The 23,088-nt window shown below is 48.6% G+C and overlaps 8 protein-coding genes across 8 annotated transcripts; 2 read left to right on the forward strand and 6 right to left on the reverse strand.

Annotated features, from left to right (window-relative positions):
• Nucleotides 1–596: 596 nt before the first annotated feature.
• Nucleotides 597–6,157, forward strand: lpsC (D-lysergyl-peptide-synthetase subunit 3; the record flags this gene model as incomplete). Its single annotated transcript, XM_014685464.2, has 2 exons — nt 597–1,175; nt 1,226–6,157. The coding sequence occupies 2 exons, from the start codon at nt 597–599 to the stop codon at nt 6,155–6,157; spliced, it is 5,511 nt and encodes a 1,836-aa protein (XP_014540950.2).
• Nucleotides 6,158–6,774: 617 nt separating this feature from the next.
• Nucleotides 6,775–7,832, reverse strand: G6M90_00g054550 (uncharacterized protein; the record flags this gene model as incomplete). Its single annotated transcript, XM_014685463.1, has 2 exons — nt 6,775–7,720; nt 7,771–7,832. The coding sequence occupies 2 exons, from the start codon at nt 7,830–7,832 to the stop codon at nt 6,775–6,777; spliced, it is 1,008 nt and encodes a 335-aa protein (XP_014540949.1).
• Nucleotides 7,833–10,003: 2,171 nt separating this feature from the next.
• Nucleotides 10,004–10,321, reverse strand: G6M90_00g054560 (uncharacterized protein; the record flags this gene model as incomplete). The annotated part of the gene is made up of 1 exon (XM_014685462.1): nt 10,004–10,321. The coding sequence occupies one exon, from the start codon at nt 10,319–10,321 to the stop codon at nt 10,004–10,006; it is 318 nt and encodes a 105-aa protein (XP_014540948.1).
• Nucleotides 10,322–12,042: 1,721 nt separating this feature from the next.
• aurF_2 (Aurovertin biosynthesis cluster transcription factor aurF) lies at nt 12,043–14,032 on the reverse strand (the record flags this gene model as incomplete). Its single annotated transcript, XM_014685461.2, has 5 exons — nt 12,043–12,265; nt 12,325–13,234; nt 13,293–13,380; nt 13,442–13,736; nt 13,806–14,032. 5 exons carry the CDS (start codon nt 14,030–14,032, stop codon nt 12,043–12,045), a joined length of 1,743 nt encoding a protein of 580 aa, XP_014540947.2.
• A 3,906-nt stretch (nt 14,033–17,938) lies between these two features.
• Nucleotides 17,939–18,937, reverse strand: G6M90_00g054580 (uncharacterized protein; the record flags this gene model as incomplete). The annotated part of the gene is made up of 1 exon (XM_014685460.1): nt 17,939–18,937. One exon carries the CDS (start codon nt 18,935–18,937, stop codon nt 17,939–17,941), a length of 999 nt encoding a protein of 332 aa, XP_014540946.1.
• A 294-nt stretch (nt 18,938–19,231) lies between these two features.
• Nucleotides 19,232–19,510, forward strand: G6M90_00g054590 (uncharacterized protein; the record flags this gene model as incomplete). The annotated part of the gene is made up of 1 exon (XM_066130585.1): nt 19,232–19,510. The coding sequence occupies one exon, from the start codon at nt 19,232–19,234 to the stop codon at nt 19,508–19,510; it is 279 nt and encodes a 92-aa protein (XP_065986758.1).
• A 226-nt stretch (nt 19,511–19,736) lies between these two features.
• G6M90_00g054600 (uncharacterized protein) lies at nt 19,737–20,444 on the reverse strand (the record flags this gene model as incomplete). Its single annotated transcript, XM_014685459.1, has 1 exon — nt 19,737–20,444. The coding sequence occupies one exon, from the start codon at nt 20,442–20,444 to the stop codon at nt 19,737–19,739; it is 708 nt and encodes a 235-aa protein (XP_014540945.1).
• Nucleotides 20,445–21,954: 1,510 nt separating this feature from the next.
• On the reverse strand, nt 21,955–22,592 carry G6M90_00g054610 (uncharacterized protein; the record flags this gene model as incomplete). Its single annotated transcript, XM_014685458.1, has 2 exons — nt 21,955–22,320; nt 22,353–22,592. 2 exons carry the CDS (start codon nt 22,590–22,592, stop codon nt 21,955–21,957), a joined length of 606 nt encoding a protein of 201 aa, XP_014540944.1.
• Between the last annotated feature and the right edge of the window lie 496 nt (nt 22,593–23,088).

The following is a 23,088-nucleotide window of genomic DNA, read 5'->3' on the forward strand; positions in this document are numbered from 1 at the left end:
TGTGGTAATAGCCATGAGGTGCCTGTTGAAGTCTTGTGTGCTCAATTCTTCTTCGCTCCATAAGTGGCTGCGAGCTATGCCCGTTATATGAACCATTGATCGAAGAGATTTTGGCCAGCCACCCATTCTCACCGGTCAGTGCGAATCCTGATCAACGCATGCTTCTCTTTCCCAACAGGTGTCGGAATCGCGAAGTCCACATACAATATGAATTGTTCGGAATTCATATAGTATGAACTGAAGCCTTTGTCTCAATTGCCATTTGGGGAATGCTAGGATCCAGCTTCAAACTCTGCCTCATAAATAATAGAATCGGCCTTCCTATCACGATCTCTTCGATGATCCACTTATGATCTTTTTTTCGTAGCGAAGTAGTTATTCAACCTCTACAAATCAAAATCCATGCGTCAAGCCTTCGACAAGAAAATTGCATTGTCGCGATAACCCAAAAATTCTTTGTCATTCTCTCGCGACAGGAATTCTTTTAGCAACAAGAATTCGTTTCTTCATTCGAACGGTCACCATCCTCATAGCTCCCGGCACACTTCCAAACAAGGAGACAAATTTTATATGGAAGATGGTAAATGTACCCTAAAATGGCAAATGAAAAAGCAGCGCTCGAGTTTTGGAGCTCAAAGCTACAAGCAGCTGAACCATGCATCCTAACATTGTCAAACCGATCTACGGCTGCACCAAGCTCGTCGACGATCGAGGCGGTGACGATCGACTTGGAAGAGATAGGGAATTCTTGGAGCGAATATTTCAATGTCTGCAATGTCTCAACGTCAGCCATTCTCATGACAGCATGGGGTATGGTCCTACACACATATACGGACTCGGATGAGGTTTGCTTTGGTCATACATTCACAACACGACAGAAACCGGTTAATGGTCATGACGCCCTCAACGGGCCTCAGGTTAATATATTGCCTTTCTTTCTTGAGTTTGAAGGAGAAGCAACCTTACTAGAGACTGTCCGAAAATCGCAGTTGGACTTGGCCGATGCGCAGTCAAATCAAGACGTTTCTTTGGCCGAGATTTGCAGCCACATGGGCATGGAAACTAATGCATTGTTCAACACATGTATGCTCTTTTCTTCGGATGAACAAACTCCGCCGGACGCAGCACCTGACATATCTTCCCAAGAAGTCACCTTGATGGAAGGCTGCCCGCAGGTGAGACCACAAAGATGTAAGATTTATGCCAGATGCGCTAACATCTGTAGTATGATATCATTATTCACGTATCGTCTTCAAAACAATGCGTTTTGTTGTATCAGAGCCATTATTTGTCAAATGATCAAGCTGTCCATATTGCGGGCGCACTGAGAGTTGCACTCACATCCATTATCGATTCGCCGCATTTGGTTACGGAAAAAGTCGAAATTTTCAGCCCAGTCGATGAAAATAAAATATCGCAATGGAATGAAACGGCACCCGTGGCATCAGAATCTTGCCTCCATGATCTCATCAACCAGCAATGTGATTTACATCCGGATTCGCTTGCCGTTGTTGCCTGGGATGGTTCCTTCACATACGGGGAGCTCGACCGTCTTTCGAATACTCTTGCGCAAAGACTTTTTCTTGAAGGCATAGGACCAGACGTTTTCGTTGCCATATGCGCCGATCGATGCAAGTGGATTCCGGTTGCTATGCTAGGAATCATCAAAGCTGGCGGTGCTTTTTGTGCTCTTGACCCATCACACCCCCCCAGCCGTTTGAAGGAGATGTGCAAGGCCTTGGGGTCGAGTATGGTAATAACAACTGCGGATGATGCCCAGAAGGCCGATGAACTGGCGTTAACTACCATCGTCCTCGGGGATGATTCGATGACAGAGCCGAATGGCACAAAGTTCAGCCTAGAACGACCATCATCGTCCAAAACGCGGCCGAGCCATGCACTTTACTCTGTGTTTACATCAGGCTCTTCAGGAAACCCAAAGGGAGTTGTCATCGAACATCGCTCATTCGCTTCGACTGCACTAGCATCGTTGAAGCCTCTCAATATTCGACCAGAGGACCGTATACTCCATTTCGCCTCCTACGCATTCGATCTTAGCGTTTTTGAAGTCCTCACAGCCCTCACCGCCGGGGCATCGGTAGCTATTCCGTCAGAAAAGGCGCGCATGGAGTTTTTACCTCGAGCCGCAACAGAGCTTGAGGCTACATGGACATTTCTCACACCCACGGTAGCGCGTATGTACCGGCCTAGCGATTTCCCTACCTTGAGAACAATATCGCTCGGTGGCGAGCTGGTTCAGACATCGGATATCGAATTTTGGGCATCAAAGAATCTCATTACCGGCTATAACCCTGCCGAGTGCTGTCCTCTCGGTATTTCCGGCCCAGCTAACCTCTCCGAGGCTAACTTCCTAGGCTGGCCATTTGTTTCGCATGCGGCTTGGGTCGTGGATACTCGAGATTTTCAAAAGCTGGTGCCCGTGGGTGCCATCGGCGAGCTTATTATCGAGGGACCGGCTGTGGCACGCTGCTATCTACACGACAAGCAAAATGCTCTGCCCGATTCGCCGTTTATCATTTCCCCTCCGCGGTGGTTGACTCGTTTCCGCGGCGAGGCATCGCCAGATGCCCGCCTGTATCGAACGGGAGATTTAGTACGTTATGGTTTCAATGGCGCCGTGCACTACATTGGACGCAAAGACTTCCAGATAAAAATTAGGGGACAGAGGGTAGAGCTGGGAGAAATTGAATCTCAACTACGCACAGCTTTCTCTGCTGGAAATCATTGCGTGGCCGTTGAAGCGGTGAAACTTTCCGGCTGGACCACTCTCGTCGCATTCATATCCATGAATTCATCGGATTCTGTCACAAATCGGGATGCTGCGCCAACTGTACGCTTGCAAGATATAACACAGGAATTAGAAATCTACGTCGGAGGCGTAGCAACCAAACTACGGGGTATTCTGCCTGCTTCTATGATTCCAGCTGCTTTCTTGCCTGTTACTCACATACCGGTTTCGAAAAGCGGAAAGGTCGATCGCAAGCAGTTGAGAGCTTTGGCGTCTTCATTATCTCCGGAGGTCCTATTTCGCTCCAAGGGTGAGTCGACAAGTGGGAATTTACCAGAGACAGACGACGAGCGTCGCTTGCAAGCCCTCTTTGCACAGGTATTGGGCATATCGCCTAGCAATATCACTGCAGATAGCGACTTCTTTCGCTTGGGCGGCGATTCCGTGCAGGCGATGAAGCTCTTGGCGCTGGTTTCCCAGGAAGAGCTCTTTGGTCTTACATACAGCGACATTTTCCAACATCCCAGACTGAGAGATATGCTCAACGCATCTAGATCAAGATCTAGTTTCATAGACAGCGATGACGAAACAGTTTCTACCGACTCCGGCCTTACTCCGTTTTGTCTTGTCAAAGACGCGAACACACTGATCGATATCGCGAGTGATCAGTGTGGTATAAATAAAGGAAACATTGAGGATATATATCCCTGCACCTCTACCCAGGCGAATATCATGGCCTCAGCCGCTCCAGATGGAGATCCGTGCGTGTCAATTCGATCATTCAAGTTGCAACATAATATTGATAAAGCCCTCGTCAAACAAGCATGGAGTATTACCAGTCAAGGCCATTCAATCCTTCGAACGCGCATCATCCAGAGCAAGACTGGAGCCTTTTTTCAAGTCGTTGTAAGAGAAGATATCTGCTGGTCAGATTATACAGATGGCGATGATTCGAATTCCCGATTCCGCCCATCTTTTGCCTTGGGAAGCCCGTCAGTCCAGCTCTGTTTTATGAAAGGGCGGCTATACGTCGCTATCCACCATGCACTTTACGATGCTTGGTCATTGTCACGGCTGCTAAATGAAGTTGATGAGGCCTATTGTCAGCTCTCAGTCCGGCAGCTGCCTCCGCTGAATCGCTATGTGAAGCATGTAGCAGAATCGTTAGACTCTGTGGCTTCATTTTGGAAAGCAGAGTTGGAAGATGCTCATCCCGCACATTTTCCTGAGCTGCCCTCGAACAAAGCCAATCTGGAAACAATATCAACACCGACGAAATCGATCGGCACTACCATGCCCATCGATTCAGAACGCAGGAGCAACGTGGAATACGAGCTACAGTTAGCATGGGCAATAACTTGCTACAGTTACACCAAGAATGAAGACGTAATATTCGGAATTGTTTCCTCTGGCAGAAATATACCCCTCGAGGGCGTAGACAAGATGCTCGGTCCCATCTTTGGCATCACGCCACTTCGAGTTCCCATCGATCCAGCTGAGGAGGTGGCAGAAGCCATAGAAGAGCTGCAGTACCGGTCAGAGGAACAGGCAGCGTACACTCACCTCGGTTTACACCGAATCAGTCAACTCGGACAAACGGCTGCAGCAGCTTGCCGGTTCCAGACGTTGCTCGTCGTTGAGCCCAATGAGTCGGAGATTCAAGGGACATGGTTTTGCGACCATGAGATCATCTACGATTCTATCGAGCCTAGGCATCATTCATTGACGTTGAAATGCCTAGTCAAGCCCAGATTCGTAGATGTGACGGCAATTTTCCACCAGTCAATCTTGCCTGACGCCCAGAAGCAAGACATCTTGCTGCGATTCCAACACATTTTCCAGCAAATTCATACGTCTGACGCCCCGGACTCTACCATAATGGATATTGACACGGAAACCCCGCAAAATTTCGACGGTATTCAACATTCGAGCCTGTTTGTGAAAAACGTTGGCAGTGACTACACAACAGCCAATCAGCTGCATAACAGAGATATTTTCTTATGCAACTCGCCCAAGAGCGAAATTAATCATAGCCCAAGTATGGTTGAACATGCTCTAGAAGAAGTAGCTCAAGCTCAAAACTCGTCGTGTCGGACCGGCACAAGATTGGAAAGCCAGCAGCTTGCTCAGGCATCAGAAGCAGTAAACCTTGTGGCTGAGATAGATCGATACGATGGCACCATAGCAATTGCGCAGCAGGAAGAACTTGCTAGTGCCAAAAGAAGCTCACGAGCCGACGACCTGTATTTCAAGCCGCATGCCGGCATGTCAATTACGGTATTTCTAACCGGCTCCAACGGCTTTATCGGAACAGAGGTTCTTCGCCAACTTCTTGAGAATCACAATATTCGCCGCGTCATTGCCCTGGTGCGCGGTAGCTCAGCGCAGGAAGCGAGAAGCCGCACAATCGATTCTGCAAAAAAGGCACTATGGTGGACGGACGGCCATGGTGAAAAGCTTGATGTGTGGCCTGGCGACCTATCACTGCCGCACTTGGGGCTTGATTCTGAGCACTGGAGCATTCTTGAAGACGGCACGACAGTCGACGCGGTTATTCACAACGGAGCTTCGGTGCACTGGCTGAAGAGCTACGCGGCTTTGGAAGGAACCAACGTCCGGTCGACGGCAGAATTGCTGCGTATTGCGGTAAAGACGCCCCATGTGAGATTTACATATGTCTCGAGCGGCAGGTACCAGGACCCCGTGGAGGAAGTTGAGGAACAAGTGGCGATGCAGTTTGCTGCAGGGGGCATCCCCTACAGCCAGACCAAGTTTGTCGCCGAGTCTCTTGTCAGGCGCGCGGCAGCACGCATTCCGTCTAGACTTTCGAATCTCGCAGTTGCTAGCTTGGGGCTTGTGATTGGCACGCCGACCGAGGGCGTTGTTAACTCGGATGATTACATCTGGCGACTGGTTGCGGCGTGTATCAAGGCGGGTGTGTGCAATGCCGATGAACTCGATAAGTGGTTTCCGGTCTCCGATGTGGCACGTACGGCGAGTATCATAGTTGATACGGTGTTGGAGCCTGTGACAACATCTGCTCCTGTGAAACAAGTCACTGGTGGAATTACGTGGCGGGAGATTTGGGATATTGTCACGGAAATGGGTTATACTATCGAAAGTAGGCCTGCCATGGATTGGATGAGGGCTATTCGTCAGGACATTGAAGTTGAGAGAGAGCATCACCCTCTTTGGACGCTGGCGCAAATGATTGAAGGGAGCATCGACAACAAAGAGCCCATGTGGGCAGCGAGTTGGTGCGGAAACCAAGCTGCATCCGTGAGGTTAAAGGGGGCTGTAAAACACAGCATTCAGTTCCTGGGTGAGATTGGTTTCATCCCAAAGTCTGGTCTCAAGGTCCAAGAGCAAGTACATAAAATACATAGAGGTGCGTTTTCTAGATCATAGTTATAATCATATGACATACAGCTGCTAGTCCCGCGCTCACTTGGAAAGAAGACACGGATTGGCCTTCAAGTGAATTGCCTCACTCGGCCAGAGATTCTGTAAATCAAGCAGAAGTCATGGTAAGTAGCACGCACTTGGTGCTGGGATCTTGTCCATCCCGCTCCAAAAACGCCATCAAGCTCGCTGTGATGCATCATTATGTTAGCAGAATCTGACATACACTCCAGCGCAAATTGCGCTGCTAAGTTGAGACATCGAGGTATGATTCTGATAGATTGGTGAGATATGGATGCTGCTTTGTTAGGATACATCGAAATATTAAGATATGGCAACAGCAACTTTCTTCCTATACTCATTTACCCCGTCTTGAGTTTCCTGACATCCGTTCAAAGGTCGGAAACTCCCTCCCTGGTAGGGTCTTGTAGCTGACATGACTACATGGGAAAATAGACACTTCAGCTTTGACCGGGTTCGAAAAAGCTGACGAGTTGGTTACAGATTATGCAATAGTTCTTTTTGGGGGATATTTCTGAATATCCTTTGATGAGAATGTTTTGTGTAATTGGATAACTGTCTCTAGATACCATCTCAGGAAGCATTGTGTTTGGGTTCTTAAATTATTCCAGCCATTTCTCGACCAACCAGTCTGCAGCCTCAAGTATAACAGGATCCTGCGAGCCCTTCCAGTCCTCTGTAATGGCCATATCGCAGCAATGATCCAGGCCCTTGACAATATCTAGCCGCACCGGCCGCTGTTGCTGTTTCATTGTCTCCTGAAAAGTGAGCGAAGTTTCAATAGGCACGACAGTATCTTCATCGGCGTGCAGCACCCAAATGCGCTCTGGAAGCTTGGCGCCTTGCTTAACACGACGGTTCAACCACACAGCCGCATCATCATCCAGCTTGCCTCCGGGATTGAACAGCTCCGGGAACAAGCCGGCACGCGCAACCCATGCCCCGAAGCCATCACGCTCCGCTCCAGGCATCGTCACGATCGGTTCCTTCATAAATTTCTCAAGCTGGTCCTTGACAGTATTGTCATTTGCAGGGAACGCGGCATCCGGCAAGCAGCCTGGGTTTGGCGCACCGACAGCTCGGCTGCCTCGGCGCCACCAGTCGGTGTCGAAATCGATCATCGGATACATAAGACTGAGGGACCGGTAAGAGTCTGGGTGCGCCAGAGCAGAAGACAGGGCGAGGTAAGCACCCGAGGAGCCTCCATGGAGCAGAATCCGCGACAAATCGACCTGGAAGCCTGGCGTCCTCTCGGCCAGTACCTTGGGGAATGAGGAGTGCAGCCACTCATGGAAAGCCTCGGCGTCTTCTTGAACAGCTACAAGGCCATCCTTGTGAGGGAGTAGAGTGTGGTCCGGGGACACGATGATGGCTGAATGTTTCTTTGCAAGCTGGAGGAGCAGGGGTGGGAAAAAGAGGGCGAACAAGCCATGCCCTGCGACTAGATACCCGCCATGCCAATTTATTATTACTGGACTAGGCTTCGGAGGAGCCTCTTTGGGAAGCAGTATGTGCGCCAAAATTGGGTGATTGTCTCGTGTTACGAATCTGTGGACTGGTCAGCATCAAGAGTTTCGGAATAATGGGTGGCATCATACGGTTCGTCAATAATTTTGAAATCATTAAAGATTTCATCTGTCTGTGGGACTATTTTGTCCATTTTGAACGAAAATTTGGCCGTGTTTGAAAGTATTTGCAGTGGATGAGGCAACAAGACGAGGGCAGGCAGTCCCTGACTTTATATATATGTATTCCACTAGCAGGGGTTCCTTTTCGTTGATTACATAGGTATTTCAATGTTCTGTTAGCTTCGGCCTTTGATGGTTCCATACGTGACATTCGGGGTCTCGACGTCATACGCAGGCGAGATGGTAAGCGAGCAGCCGAGATAATGGCCCGGGTCAAACAGATGTGGCCGGACGTAGGCATACAGCCGATTTCCGTGTCCGGCGCATCACGCCATGCGATAATGCGCGTTGAATTGTTTACATATAATCGTTGCATGCGATCGCGGGAGGAGTGGTGGCGGCACGGCTGTTTTCGGTTCATGTTGTGAAACTGTGGTTCCCATGAAATTCACACGCCGCGTGAATTTACTCTAGAAACGCACTATACAGCACTAATAAAAAAGGGCTGGGATATTATTTCAGCGCATAAGGTAAGAACCTACTAAATCTAAGCAATTTTAAGTACCCGTTGAAGAATACTAAACCTGGACCTTATTATAGGAATACCTTTTTTAAAAGTAAATCTTCTACGAGTAACCTATATAAAGCTTTGTCTAGCTTCATGTATGTTATTACTTTTACCTAGGCATACACGACATGTGCATGTATAGTACTCACTATACAAGTGTAATATACTTGTGTTTTGTGAGATTGAGATGGGAGTAGTAGTTACTATAAGCTTGTTGGCCACTTTATAGCTGATATTACTAGAAATGCTATGACATGGGCCTAGAAAGTAGCGAAAATGGAACGGGAAATCTAGTACATCTTAATACTGGTGGTTTTAATTTGTCAATCCGTTCCGCACACCAGGCACCTAATAGAGTCTGGTCTAGTAGTCTGTGCCTTTGTAGCAGGTGAAGTACAAAGTTGGTGGGTGATTTCGATTGCAACTGTCCGCCTTCGGTTTAGACTGTCCGATTTTGTGGGCAGAGACTACTCTATTCCATCTCTTAATTGATAACTTCGGTCAACGTTGTCATTGTTGCTAGACCAGGTCTAAGCTATGAGTCGCCATGGAACTAGCGTTATTATGAAGCAAGACTATAATTGGGTTAAGCAGACAGGCTGATGTTCAAATGTTCAATGTTTCTCTGTCAGAGCAGATGGACCGACACTCCTCTGTCTGTCACTAAACTTGGTAGCAGCATCGGAAACTTGACACTGTCATCATGGCTAGGGGCCTACACACCATCACAAGAGTCTCATCAAACGCTCATCCAACATATTCAAATTTACTGAGATTATCCCCTAATCATCGCACTCCGGTGCCCCCTGAACCTACTGGTAAAATCTTGTCATCCAACTTTGTGTCAGTTGAATACTCTGACCAACCCCTTCCATACACACACATCTCCGTGGATGCCTTGTAAATCTAATCGGTGTCTCGTGACAGCAGCAGCAGTGTTGGTCATACAAGGTTTGCCCATGCTACACTTCAATGATGAGATGATGTGGCAGATACTTTGTCTCAAACTTTAAAAGTGACAAGGAGGTCTGGAAAGTATTGACACCAACGAGACATTGGATAGCTGACGGTATGACAGAAAGTCCATGATAATGCTAGCTATATAGAGACCGCAGTCTGTCTAATTCCTAGGCGCCGTCATTTTGCGATTCGCCGAGTAAAAAGGCAAAATGCCTTGTTCATCTGCTTTATTGGCAACAGCGTAGATAGTGAGTGTTTTTTCCTTCCTAAACTTTTCGCCTAGTATCTGCAACGCAGTAATGACGACTGGCTATAGCCAAATACATTTTTGGCGTGGCTTAAGATTTTGGGCCGAGAACTTGGCATCTTGGGGACGTGGAATGGTCCAAGGATTCTTTGCTTCTCTCACACTTCGCCCGAGGGTCGCACGATCAAGAAGACAGTCTCGCTATCACACATCTCGATTTTTTTTGGACAAAAATAAGGCTCTTGGTTTTTGAACCAAAGGAGTGGAATTATTCAAATACTAAATACTCGTATAATCCTGCCCAAGGCAGGCAGTAGCATAATGATTGCTTTCGCCTTGAAAGGGCGACTTCATCTTGACACGTCCCTAACTATTATTTCCAGCCCAATCTGTAGAGTTACCAGCCACAATCAAGAAACTTGTGTACTTCAAGGGTTCTTAATCCCGGGCATCCAGTCCGAGTACATAATAACCTCACTTTTGCGTTGTGCGGACGAATTAACGTCCTCAGCATCGGCCAGCATCGCTTCACTCATGCTTTGCTCCCTTTTATCATTGCGAGTGACAAACCCATTGAAGAAGGCAGTCGCCCCGTAATGTGGCATACGATAATGTTGCGGAGTGTCAGGATTCTTGCCAGAAATTATCCACTCGCCGCTTTGTCCCTCTACAACAACACCAGGCTCGGGGGCCTTTACCTCGCCATCGTCGTAAATGTTCTTTGCTTCGTTGAAAAGGGCGGCCATTCCAACTTTCCCGTCCAGCGTACACTATACGTAGGCAGTAATAAGGACACCGGGCTCGACAAAGTCTTTGTTGAAGTTATACATGGGTTGTTCGTTTGGGCCGCGGAACAGAATTGCAGCGTGATAGAATTTGGATTCGTCTTTGATCTTGCCTTAGTAAACCTCAAACTCAGACTCCACTCTAACCTTGAGAGAGATATTATTCTGCTATCCGTCGAGCCTAATATAAGAATAAAGCCGGTAATTGCCGTCCACGTAAGGCCGGTCCCCCGTCAAGTCTTTTATCAAGGTTTGGGGGTTTGGAATTACCCACGATTTCCTGATCAGATTGAACGGAGATGGTGTTGTGTATGCATTCATAAGGCTCTGAGTATTCTGATCACGGGCAGACAGGATAGCGTTAGACCAATTTCTGGTCTCGTCTAGGCCTTTTCCGAGTTCTGGAGGGTATTTCGGGGGGAGCCGCTTTGGGTTCCGACGCAGGATCTCCTGCCACAGCTTACACTGCTCTGACGCCAGTTCTGTATCCGGACGTAGAGGAAAGAATTCATTTTCGAGTTGTTCGGGGGTTGCTTTGTGCAACGGAACAGCTTCAACCCCTGAGGATCCGGCAGACATTGTATCAAAGTAATAAGAAATTCAGCATATATAATGCTAGTAGATTACCACAATATCAGACAATAGTTACTCTCGTAAGGTCTGGACAAGCTTTGGCTGCCTCACCCTCTTCTCATCTTCCAAAACTTAAAGTATAGCATTCTATCTGGGGCTGGTCACATGCTATTCAGGTTAGGCATTTCTTCATCAGGCCACTTTTCAATATCTGGACGTTTCGGTTGGCCTACAACCTAAACTAAAAAACATATATCAGCTAAGTTTGAGTTACTTGTAGAAACTAACAAGCTGATTAATACACTTTTCCCTAAACTTTTGAGTGTTTTTTGGACTATTTAAGAGTCTAATATAGTGGACTTATACTGTAACCCAAGGCTTCTCAAATTTAATCTCTTTCCCTTCTTGGGGGAACTGCTTGTTTAATGGTGTACACCACACTGCTTATAAGGTCAACTGGTGCATGATGGGCATGTGCTGGACACATCCCCCCCCCCTTTCCCCTCCGGGTGAATTCATACGTACATATATACTGCCAGCCTTGCCGGTTTACTTGATGTGCATAGGCAGTCATTAGAAAATGTTGAGTTTATTTTAGATTCCTCGTGTGACGGTTTGGTGACGCGTAGCAAGCATGCACGGCAAAGCCGGGTTGGATATGCAGTCAACACAACCACTACCTACCAAGTCGTATTGCAACCGAATAATTGATAGACGAGTGGGTAACACTCTAGCTACGCATCACAAAATTCATGATACCACATACTCTAACACATTAGCCTTAATATCGTACAGATCATCTGGGTTTATGTTTACTTCCAGGCTCCGATCGGCGGCGTATTGCTGCAGCCAAAATCTACGCTTGCCGCTACATAGTTATAGCCTTGCTACAATAAAAGCATCTAGGAATCTCGTTCTTGCTAGCGATCTTTGAAACAAAAATTATTCACAATCCGATGGGTTATCCGTCTTTTCCTTATACTCGTACATCGTTAACTACAAGTCCTTACTCCAAAATTGCCATGGTATAGTACCAAGTTCAGTACCGAGACATTACTCCATCTATGGTATTTCCTAACATTGTTTCATTAAACGGACACATTTTGGTATCAATTACTTTTATCCCCCTTAATAAAATTCCCGAAACGCTTGTCGAAAGCCCGTGCCTCCTTCAGAAGCTTCGTCACGTCGTGGCGCTTATAACCGCGATCACGAATCAGGCTCTCAGCAATCGGATTCAGTAGCTCCAGAATATCAATGACATGCGGCACCGTTTCTCGAGTAACAGCACCTATTGCCTCGAGCATTCTACTCGTGACGGTGGTGTTTTTGCTTCCCAACCATGTTAGTGCTCCACGGGCAAGAAATGGGATGGAATGCGGCAGCCTTACATGATCGCGGCAAACTTTGACGAACAAAGCATCAAGATGCTCGGTCCCATTGCGTTGATGAGTATCCACCACCTCTTTCCAAATCGTTTACGTTCGTGGAAATCGGCCCGCAGCTGCGACTTCTCCCGGGGGCCGGCCGTCTTCCATTGCGGATGTGTGTTTTCCAGAATATCATCAATCATGGAGCTGATTGTGCCCCTGCCCACTGTCATCGGCTTGATGCCGCCGGCGGCTCCTCTTTTCCATTTGACATAGGTATTTTCATACTCCAAGTGGAGCAGCACCATGGCCATCCTGCTCCGGATGGCGTCATCCTTCATCCGCATATCGAGGCGACAGAGACACGAGTACGCTTTTTGTAGCTTTTCATATTCGCAGCGACTGGCTCTTTGGTATGGAGGCGGCACTGTTTTGTGCCACAAACCATCTGTCGCCCAGCGCTGGAGGTTCATTTCTAGGAGAGAAAGGTAGTCCGATCGAATGGACGTACGACCTGCCGAGATGACCTTTTGCATAGCTGGGTCGGACAGGGTGCCTTCCGTGCAATCGACGACGGCTTGTCCATCATTGCTGTCAGGGTTTGCGGTACCAAAAGGCCAGGTCGTCTGTGAAACAGACTGGGCCGGTGAAGTGTTCCGTGAGCTGCGCGACTCCATCTCTTCCGTCGCCTGCCAGCTTCCATTCAATGAAGCAGATGAGGATTCACTCAGTTGAGTCAGGTCCCTGGGAGTTGTGTTCTCTGTATAGCTGACAGGCGGGCAGGTAGGCAAAGTATTCGGCGACTCGACATAATATTCGCCAGCATATTCATTCACATCGCTGCCTGTCCATCGCTCATTATTTTCATGGGGTATCGTCTCCACGTTTGGAAATACCATGGAAGCATTCGAAGAGCTCGTGCTAACTGCGGCTATAATCGATATTAGCCACGTCTCATCCACGATAAAGTTCTCGGATCATGTACATACTATCATAAGACATACTAGAGTTGTCGAAGAACATGCCAGTACTACCCAGTTGTAGAGAACCGGTTGATTCAAGGCCATGAACGCCCACCTTTTAAGATACTGGGTTAGCTTTGTTTGTGTAAAATGCAATCTTGGGCCTTGATTCACACCAGAAATGGGTCCACCCCGACTGTGTTGAAGCCATCTCCCGAAAAGCCGTTTTCTTCGGTACAGTCCATGTCCTGAGCATGACTGACGTTATTCCACTTTGAAATCTCCATGTATTTAGACAGTTCTTCGTCCGGGATTGTCAGGGACTCAACGCCTGTGAGTTGTGTCGAGTCTGTTGGGAAGATGATTGGCGCATTGGGTGTCTCCGTCAATCCGGCGGCCTGCTGATTCTGGGATAGTATGGACAATTCCGGACTCAAATACCGCTGAACGGAATGTTCCGATGCTGTCTCACTACTTTTAGGAACCATGATTTAGTTTGTAGCCCTCTAGCCTACGCCATGTCGAAATACTGAAGCTCACCATGTTGATTGGTCGGAATCAAGAACGAGTATTGGTTTAGCCGACGAAGTGTCCTCAATGGCCTCTCCCCTTAGGTCAATTCGAAAGGGCCTCAATCGGCTAGCGAGGGTAGAAATAACCGTGACATCGCGTTCGTCAAGCAAGGACTTTATGGCGTCGATAAAGAGACATAAATTGTCTAGGTTCGGGGTGCAAGGAGTTAGCAACTGCTCCACGGACGAGTCCATCATGGATAGAAACAAAGAGCACGCTCCAGAAGCAAGAATTACGCACGATTGCAAACCCGAATTATCTCATGCCGTAATAGATTTGAAAATGTAGAAAACCTCGGCTTGCGAGAACCTTAAATACGGAGACATTGATGACGGACTCTGTGCGGCTAATGACAAGATGACGAAATGCCGAAACGGAGGGCAAGGGACAAAAACGGCCGATATTATGCAAGACCCTTTTACGGGAATAGTATTCTTAAATGCAATCATGACTTTTTGGTATTCGTCGGCCCGGAGTACACGAACCGACTCCACAGCGGCAAGGAAGTAACATGAGGACGCGGCGTGACGTGGTCATCAAATTCACTGGCGGAGCCGCCCGAGCTACAAAAGCAATGCCATGTTGCCTCCTTTTTCAATTCAGTACTCAAGAGCAGCACGTGCGCATTGACGCATTTCATTAGTTTCCTCATGTCGATATGGTCTCACCTTTTTCACTGACACAACAGTACTATCTCTGATAACCAAGGGTTTCTTCTCCGCCCTAGATTTCGTGTTTCTGACGTTAATAATATACATGACTGTCATGGTTTACTCACAGATGCTCTCCTGAACTTGATACCAGCCCTGCATTTAAACGGTTTACTCGTTGAAAGAAAACCGACATGCCGGTGGAGAATGTGGAGGTTCGGAGATATGTAGGCTACCTAGGAACCCCGGTTAATTTATCTGGCAGATGTAAATGCACAAAATAAAGACAAGTTAGTTCACTAGTTTCCTAATAGAGTTAGCAGCGACCAAGTTGCACCCACGGCCCAGTCATCCGAGTTGGGAATGTAACAAGCCCAGCTGCCAGTGTAGCAGCCATCGTCTATAGTTCAAGTGTGATATTAACAGCTACTTGAGCCTACATAATAATAAGGCGTATAGCTCTCCTCAGGTTGAAGACAATGGTAACTATCGCAAATGGAAACTCAAAACAAACCGTGAGTAGATGAACCCTTCTGGCATCGGCATACCTAAGCCCTGCCCATGGGTACATGTAGTCTCCATCACAAGACTAGTGAAATATCGCATTGATGTTATTGTATGTGAATTTCACGGAGATGCCGCTGCTACAACAGTAATGTTGGTTTCAAAGTCGCGAAATATTCCAGACGGCGCGATGCATAGCTGCACGCAGAGTAGAAATGAGGAAAGTTTGCTTTTGCCACCAAGCCACTCGGAACTATTGCGCCAACCATCGGGCCTTCAGGCTCACCAACACCTGACCTGCTAACGCCGGTGTTGTAGATGCGGCCGCAGCGATTGCCGCGTCCTCATACGACCACAGTCTCAATCCCGGCATTACATATGCAAGTCGTTAGATTGACACCGATGACAGCTCAAGTGCAGATCTGGCGGGTGATCGGGTAAGCCGCAACGGTTTTGCTCCACAAGACATGGACGGACAAACCCGAAAACAGCCGGGGTTGGTGTTTGCTGGGCGAGCCATGTGGCTGCATGTAACATTGCATTAGCACAGTACTAGATGGAGTCATCTACAGATGGGGGCAAAAAACGATCAAAGCCTACAAAGAATGCCCGTATGCCAAGCACCGTATACGTACCTAGGTACGGAGTAGCAATGTCAAGAGTAGAGCACAAGGCCCGGGTGTACTGCGCATCGGGAATAAAGGATCCACGACCGTCGCATCTCGCGCGAGAAGCCCAGCAAGGGGGCCCTTGAGTTGACGTCGAGCATCAAACAATCTTCAGCTCAGCATGTCTTCTTGTGATGCTGCGTGACCTGATGGACGAGCTTGATTGGGCCCAACGACAGTTTCGGCGCCCACGGCACATCTACATGCATAAGCGATTGCCAAGCTTTAGTGATTGCCTGCATCTTGACCCCTCTTTAGATTTGCACAAGCGCTGACTGCTGCGTAGGCGAGCGTGCCGATCTTACCTAGCGTTCGCTAAGATTTACATACCGTCGTACAATGTTACACGGAAAAGGCCCAACAGATCGTGAAGCCCAACAAAGGGGCTTCACGCCGATATAGGACTTGTTGGTTACACGGCCAGAACACGTGCCCGGGCAAGGACCTTAGGCCCGGGCGTTCCTTTCATGTATATAAGGCGGTCACCCTTCTCTTCCTTTCTCGTAGCAACTCAGGACCTTTGCCATCCTACGAGATTATTATTGAATTGAGCCCTTTTCTGCTCCAAGCCTTCATATTGAACCCTTGTCACATACAAGAATCTGCGGCTAAAGTGCCATGTTTTCATTCCAGCTGGGCTTAAACGGGGTTGAAATTCCGAGGGACGTCTTCTTTTTTCAATTCTCCGAAACTTGGGCGTGTAAGAGGAAGAAAGATGGTTGGCCAAGACTGAACAACTCGCATAAAAGACGAACGACTGGAAAGAGCTACAGGGTAGCTTATCTTGGAGAAGAAATAAAGTTAAATACAGTAATACACGAAATCAAGACTTTTTCTTCACTTACATAAGGTACCTCTCCACACAGACATCGACGTCCTCAAGTCGATACTTTTCAACTTATGCGCGGCCTCTTCTCAAAGATATGGCGGAACTTCTCATGACACGGATCGGTGGCGGACGCGTTTTGAGATGTACGACGGCAATCGCATCCGCCAGTTGGAGCGCTCTAGTTTCTCACAGATGGGTTTGAAGACTGATTCAGCATACAGGCTTAGTTTGCCAGAATTCTGGGCCATCAAATGTCTGGCCTGCTGGATGGCGTCTGACTCGATTGTTGTTTGATCTCTGAAGTCTGGACTCAATCGGTGGCGGGTCATGCCAAGAATTGAGCATCAACCACCTGGACCCACTACCTAGATTCACCCGGCCAATTGGAAACCCGCATAGGAGGTCGGCATCCGTAAAGAAATAAAAAGTTGCATGATGCATCAATTCATACTCAACAACAATTTCACCTCGCCTCTCGTCGCAACCTCACAAATGCATGACTCAAGATAATACATGGCCTCCTAGCCAGCTTGTTCTCACATTGGATCACGATATGGAGCCGGAAGAGGCATCGGACATCAAAGCATGTTTGAAGAAGGGAGAGCTGATACAAGGTCCCGACCTGACAGACACAATCAATAGGATACATATGTACACCTGGCCAGGAACACTCCCCGTCACAGATGCCTGTGGCAATAGCCGGTGGTTGCTGGTAAATTCAATGTTGCCTAGTGTTAGCATTGATACGCTAGGGCAGTCCGTGATTAGCATTGGTGGTGATGCTTCAGATTCTCGGAATCGAGCATCGCAAGACAAGATGCCGAGATGCCAAAGTACCCCTCAATCTTGAAATAGCGCTAGGGACGGGCCGATCTGAAGTGTCGCTCCGCTAGGGGTGTGTCAAGGCGCATCGTCCTCGAATCTTGAACCCACGTTGGAGGGCCTGGACTCAATCCACGCCGCTGGATAGTCGAATACTTAATTCCACAAACAGTGGGTATGCAAAAATAGACAACAGAGTGAAAACGTCTTAAATAAGACGACGGCAAGCGAAAGTAAGAAAATAAAATGTATTCAGCCATGGGAGGTAATCTGTTACGGTCGGGACCAGATAGGAGGGTTAGGGTTATCATAAAACGTGGAAAGAAGCACCCCGATTCTGTAGCAATAAGACCCGTACGTTCCATCGAGCGGACTCTATGACTAACATGCCCCGATTGTCACGGCATGTTTACAACGGCTGGACTTGTTCCTGCCGACCACCCACCCAGCCAACAGGGCATAATGACGAGCTGGACGGTTGTCAAGTCCGTAAACTTGTCTGCTTTATACAGTGTGAAAGCCACTCCACTCAGAGTATTGGTAAGGCGCCGTGAATTATATGTCTTGGGCAGATTTATATCCATGAAATAACAGGCTTCGGACTCATATACTAGCTCATACAACACACTAAATATCTATAGTAATTGGTGTATTTTGAAGTTCATTCTGAGGCCCCCCTACAACCGCAGCGTTGACGAAAGTTACGTTCTTATGCGCGTTTGGTTCTTTGAAAATATACTTCACTCTGGCGCATAAAACAATGATAGCCATCCATGCGATGCCACCCCAACCCGCCCACCCCCTCATCACCTCTTCATACGTTCTCTGCACGCTGTCTAGCATCACATCCTCACGCCCATACGACGCGTGGATATGGCCGAATACATGAAGACGAGGCCGCATGCGGTGAAGTTCCTCGGCTAGGTATGGACATCCGGCACGGTGGAAGTCACGTCTATCGAGGTGAAGGTGCGGCGGACCATGGGTGACGACAATGTGCGGCCTCTCATCTAGGGAGGCGAATGCATCCTTCCACTGTTGAGAATTGTATGGGTGGTATTGGAAAGCCGATATTCCGTACCGAGGCGTCCACGGACTGCCAAAAATTGTGATGCTTCCCATCCTGGGTTGCCCTTCAACGACTTGATCTGTGCGTGTTTCTTGCTTTTGCTGGCTCGCGGGGATTTCGAGAGTGATGAAGGAATCCTCCAGATACATTACAGTTCCCCAGTCCAGGTCTTTCTTGGTTTTACTCTGCCCATAGCGTCGTTCGGGATACTTGTCAAGGAACATGTCGTCTAACAGGACGTCATGATTGCCCGCAACAAAGATCTTGTACTTGTGCGGCTGCGATGAAAGCCACGTCAGGCCATTCTGCACCTCCTCAAATGATCCGTTTTCTGTTAGGTCGCCGGCATGAATTAAAACATCTCCCAAGGGCACCGTTGGCTGCTTGTTGTGTGTGTCAGAAATGCAGACTATGCGAATGGGACATGTCTTTGGCGTTGTCGTTGGTTTTGCTGAGGAGGTCTTGGCTTGATGCGCTTTGAGGAGGGCATCGGCGACTCTGCGCATTCGTTGCCCACGGGTTATGATGCTAGTACGAGGCTGGGCTGCAGAAGACATTGATGTCGCGAGGCGTTGTGGGCTTGGTCATGAGCATATTCGAGTGCTTCGTGTGTGCCAGAACAAAGTTGACAAGCACGATCGACATGTTTTGGGATGTGGCTGCAAGTCTTGGAGACCGTTTCCAGCACAGAGGCCGTATGACTAAGCAGTCCCGTGCCTGCTCGACTGAGATACGCGAGGGGCGGTCTCGGGACCGATTGGCTCAATACAGAAACGCAGATGTGGATGCCAGGGCCGCTACACAGCCGATTGACCGAAGCTGCTGAGAGGCAGAATGTCAGGGTCTTTGACATGGCGGGACTGACCATATATGCAGCTCCATGGGCGTATGCCTTTTCGGCAAAGGTGAATCGCATTCTCGCAGGTGGCGACCAAGCCCGGCCGTACGATCTGGACGACGCGGTCTCGTACATCCACGAGTATATTCGTGCTCACGGCGATCAACCTGTGCCGACAGCAACAGCCTTGGATTGGGCGCGGCAATTTAACCATGAGAGTACGGCAAATTTTCTCCGTACCCGGGTCAACCAGGCCTACCGCAGGCGGTACGGAGGCAATGCTTTCGATTAACGAGGCAGGCCCGATGTGTGAGAATAATTGTTTGTTAGTCTCAGACCAGAAAAGACTGCAATCGTGGTTTGCAATCGGGGCGTGTAGTGTCTTTACAGTGTTGAAGCAGCGGCGTGCCTTGTCTGCGTGCGAGGAGGAACGTGTTCGTTAAAGAGTGTGAAGCTTGCTGCTTGAGTTCTATTGCCAGTCTTTGTGAAAATGTAAAACCACAAGTTGCTGTAGCAATTCATGTGAAAAAAATGTGAGGCGTCCAAAGGAGTATGTTTTTAGCCACAAAGTCCGGGTCGGCTCTAGGGTCATCTTTATCCTTTATTGTTACTCCATCATGAGTTGGAAGCATTAGAGTGTCCTCTAACGGCGCCACGTTTTCTGCCCATTCCGGGACTTTTTCCCACTGGCGGAGGTGGTCAGGGACACTCCTGGCCTTCTCTGCTTCCTCTGGTGTGATCAAAGAGGGATTATCTCGTTGGAGGCCCAGCTCGACTCTTTGGTTAAAGGATCGTGCAAGAAGGTAAGTGCAGCCCGCGAGGAAGGCATACCTCTCTAGATCATCGTCTTGTGGATCTGGAATGCCTTGAACATCCCAACCGCGTTGTCGCCAGAAAGATTCCAGGGTATTGCGATAATCAAGAGCCCGATCTAGGACAATGAACTCGTATAGCCTGTAAAGAGCGAAGAGGGGCGAATCTTCGAAATAGCCTTGAGGTGCTCCGAATTTCCTCGCTACGATTGCATTCCAATACTGAACTCGGTCCTTTATCATAAGCCTTGGAGGAGGCGGGGGAAAGACGGGGTAGTCTTCGGGAGAGGGCGTGTAATGGTCGCTGAGAAACTTTTCGCTACATTGGACATGTTCTGCGGTTTCGGCAGGAGTCGCCCGGATTTTGGGGCGCCATCTCATTTGTTGTAGGCAGCGGTGGAATATAGCTCGCATGCTGAGAATATCGTCGCCTACCGAGAAAGAAAACTACGAAAGTATTGTCGCGTTTAGTATGGCTAGAATTTGAGAAGGTGCTAGCATGTACTGAAGGGGGACGTCCTTGGAGTTGATGGAAGATAGCTTGTTGGCACGAGATTTTAAATTGCGAGAACTACGGAGTACGTTGGTACATCACGCGCCCAGGCACAGCGACCTCATTGACCAGACTGTGCTTCTTTCAAATAGAAGCGGGGCCCCTATCTCCCCCTCCCACGTGCGAAGCCAATCCCAGCTGGGCTCCTCCTTCGCACCCGGGGCCACCAAACCTCTCCCCTCCAAACCCCGTCTCGATGCTCGCTAGAAAACCTCGAATGGCCCTGTTAGCCCGCCATTGCTTGTTTTCAATCGTATCTTTCGCCTCGCAGCGGCTTGGGTACTGCAATCTCTAGCTGTACTGAACGACCGTTTTGCTGATGACAACATAACCCAGCAAACATCGGAACCTTAGATTTGAGGAATCCCGCCACGGACTGCAATTAGCAGGGCCAACCTCAGCCCAGGGGAGCTTGAACGCAAGCAAGCAGTCGTCAACGCAGCACTCGTTGTGCCTATCACAGGCACTGACTTCATGCCTCAATGGCTGACCAACGAACGGAGCGACCAGAGACGCCGCGAAACCCGTTAATCGTGATCCCGCTCCTACGCTACAAAAGACATCGTGAAACGAGAGAAAATACTCGACCAGATGGAAGAAAGCTATGGCTGGCTAGGGTTGCAGACTTCGATTCTCGGCCTGAGTGGTGTCGGATAGATCTATTACCCAACACGTTAGTCACTCATAGGAAGAAAGTCTGCATGAAGCAAGTCGCAGCTAGCCATCGAGTACGCATACTGAACCTGAGAGTAATCTTTAGGAACATGAGACTTCTGGGTCTATGCTAGCAATATTGCTCGGCTTGAGCAAAGTTTTCGAGATATCACGACCCGCATCAAGGTTCTTGGGCGGCAGAGCTGGGGGTGCAAGTGATGGAGACAGGCGAGAATGAATGAAAGATAATATGAACGCCATAGGAGCGCTCGCGCTGCCGCCTCCCATGGGGCATATGGCGCGCGGAAGACTATCTAGTATCTATGCTACAGGTAAGATATCGTAGAACATCCCAGGTATCTGGCCTGACGGCAAGGTAAGTTTCATAACTGCTGCCGTTGGCTCCTCCATTCGAGCTCGTGCTCAGTGGAGTTGATGTACATCTCGCTGCGGATCAGCTGCTAAGGCATCTTATGATGATATTATAACGTAAGAAAAGGAAAATGTAGGGAACAGGGGGGACTGCGTAGGTTGCATAAATCACGCGGCTACTTGTGTGGGCATTATCGTTTGGTGGACTTGTTATTAGGCGTAGCCGGTAGTACCTGATGCTTTGTGTTTTTGGCTTGAACACTGCACATGTGGTCATTGGTTTTCTAGTCGCCTAGACTTTGGGCAGAGCACTATGTGTTCACGGGTACGGAGCCTTTGGTAGGATCAGCGTGGGTTGCCCTTGTGTTTAAATTTTTGGTGATACCAGTCGAAATTGCCCTGACCAGTTCGGGCTGCTAGAAGACTGTGCATGTTGACTTTTGTGAGACTGAGATGCTGGTAGCCCTTGGAGCCTAGTAGCTCTTCGAGCCACCCCTGTGCAGAGTGCTCTCTGTTTTTGGCTTTACTCAGGCTGGCAACTCCGATTACCGCTTCTTGCCATGTATCATCTCCTGGGAGATGTTCTCCAGCCTTGGACAGCTCATCCGCTGGTAATTGTTCCGTCTTTTGTGCCACAGATTGCCAGAGTTTCCCTTTGTTGCCGACGATTTCACGCAATAGTGTCTCGAGCTGCTCAATAGTGCGCTTGACCTGCTGTAAGATCAATGCCAAAATTTCCAAACTTTGTCAACATCAGATTCATGGTCCAGTGGTGCTTCAAAATTGCCCAAGTCACGTCTGGGATGGGGAAAGTCCTCGACCGAATCATTGACGGCCAGGAAGGATTTAATTTCCTCACTCAAAATGGCAATTGCATCCTGGATCTCGGTAGAGGCTTTGTTAATATCTGCCAAGTATAAGAGAAGGCGGAAAGATACATCTGCCAGGCCCGCGGTTTCAACTGCAATAGAGAAGGGGTCCATGATATCGTCGAAATCGAAAGGACTCGCAATCTTGGGGTCATGCTCGGTAGAGCTACTTGAGGAACGTGGATGCTGGTGAAAGTTGTTTGTATCTGCTTCGGCCTTAGTCGAGCTTGATGACTTTTTTGTGGTAGAATGGAAGTAGCTTGACCCTCCTCAGAGGCTGCACCGAAGCCCAAAGCATCAAATACGTTTTGCACTGTCAAAACCCGTATGGCTGAGGTCAAGACAACGAAGAATGCTTGTTCGCGCGAAATCGGGCAACTGGTTTGTGGCGCCAGGCTTGGTTTTCCTGTGTGCAGCGTAGTAATTACTATGCGGAAGGAACATGGAATCCCAGGGCCACCACATGCCGTGCCAAGATTCTCTACGCACCAGACTGGAGTACCTTCGCTTTCAATACTGAATGCAACGAAGGCTAACAGTCGATAGCGCAAAATCTCCAGCGGACACCCTGGTATTGGCAGGCCTGTTGATATAGAAATCGGTCGCTTGC

Source organism: Metarhizium brunneum, chromosome 3, assembly GCF_013426205.1.
Source record: "Metarhizium brunneum chromosome 3, complete sequence".
NCBI classification, from domain to species: Eukaryota; Fungi; Ascomycota; class Sordariomycetes; order Hypocreales; family Clavicipitaceae; genus Metarhizium; species Metarhizium brunneum.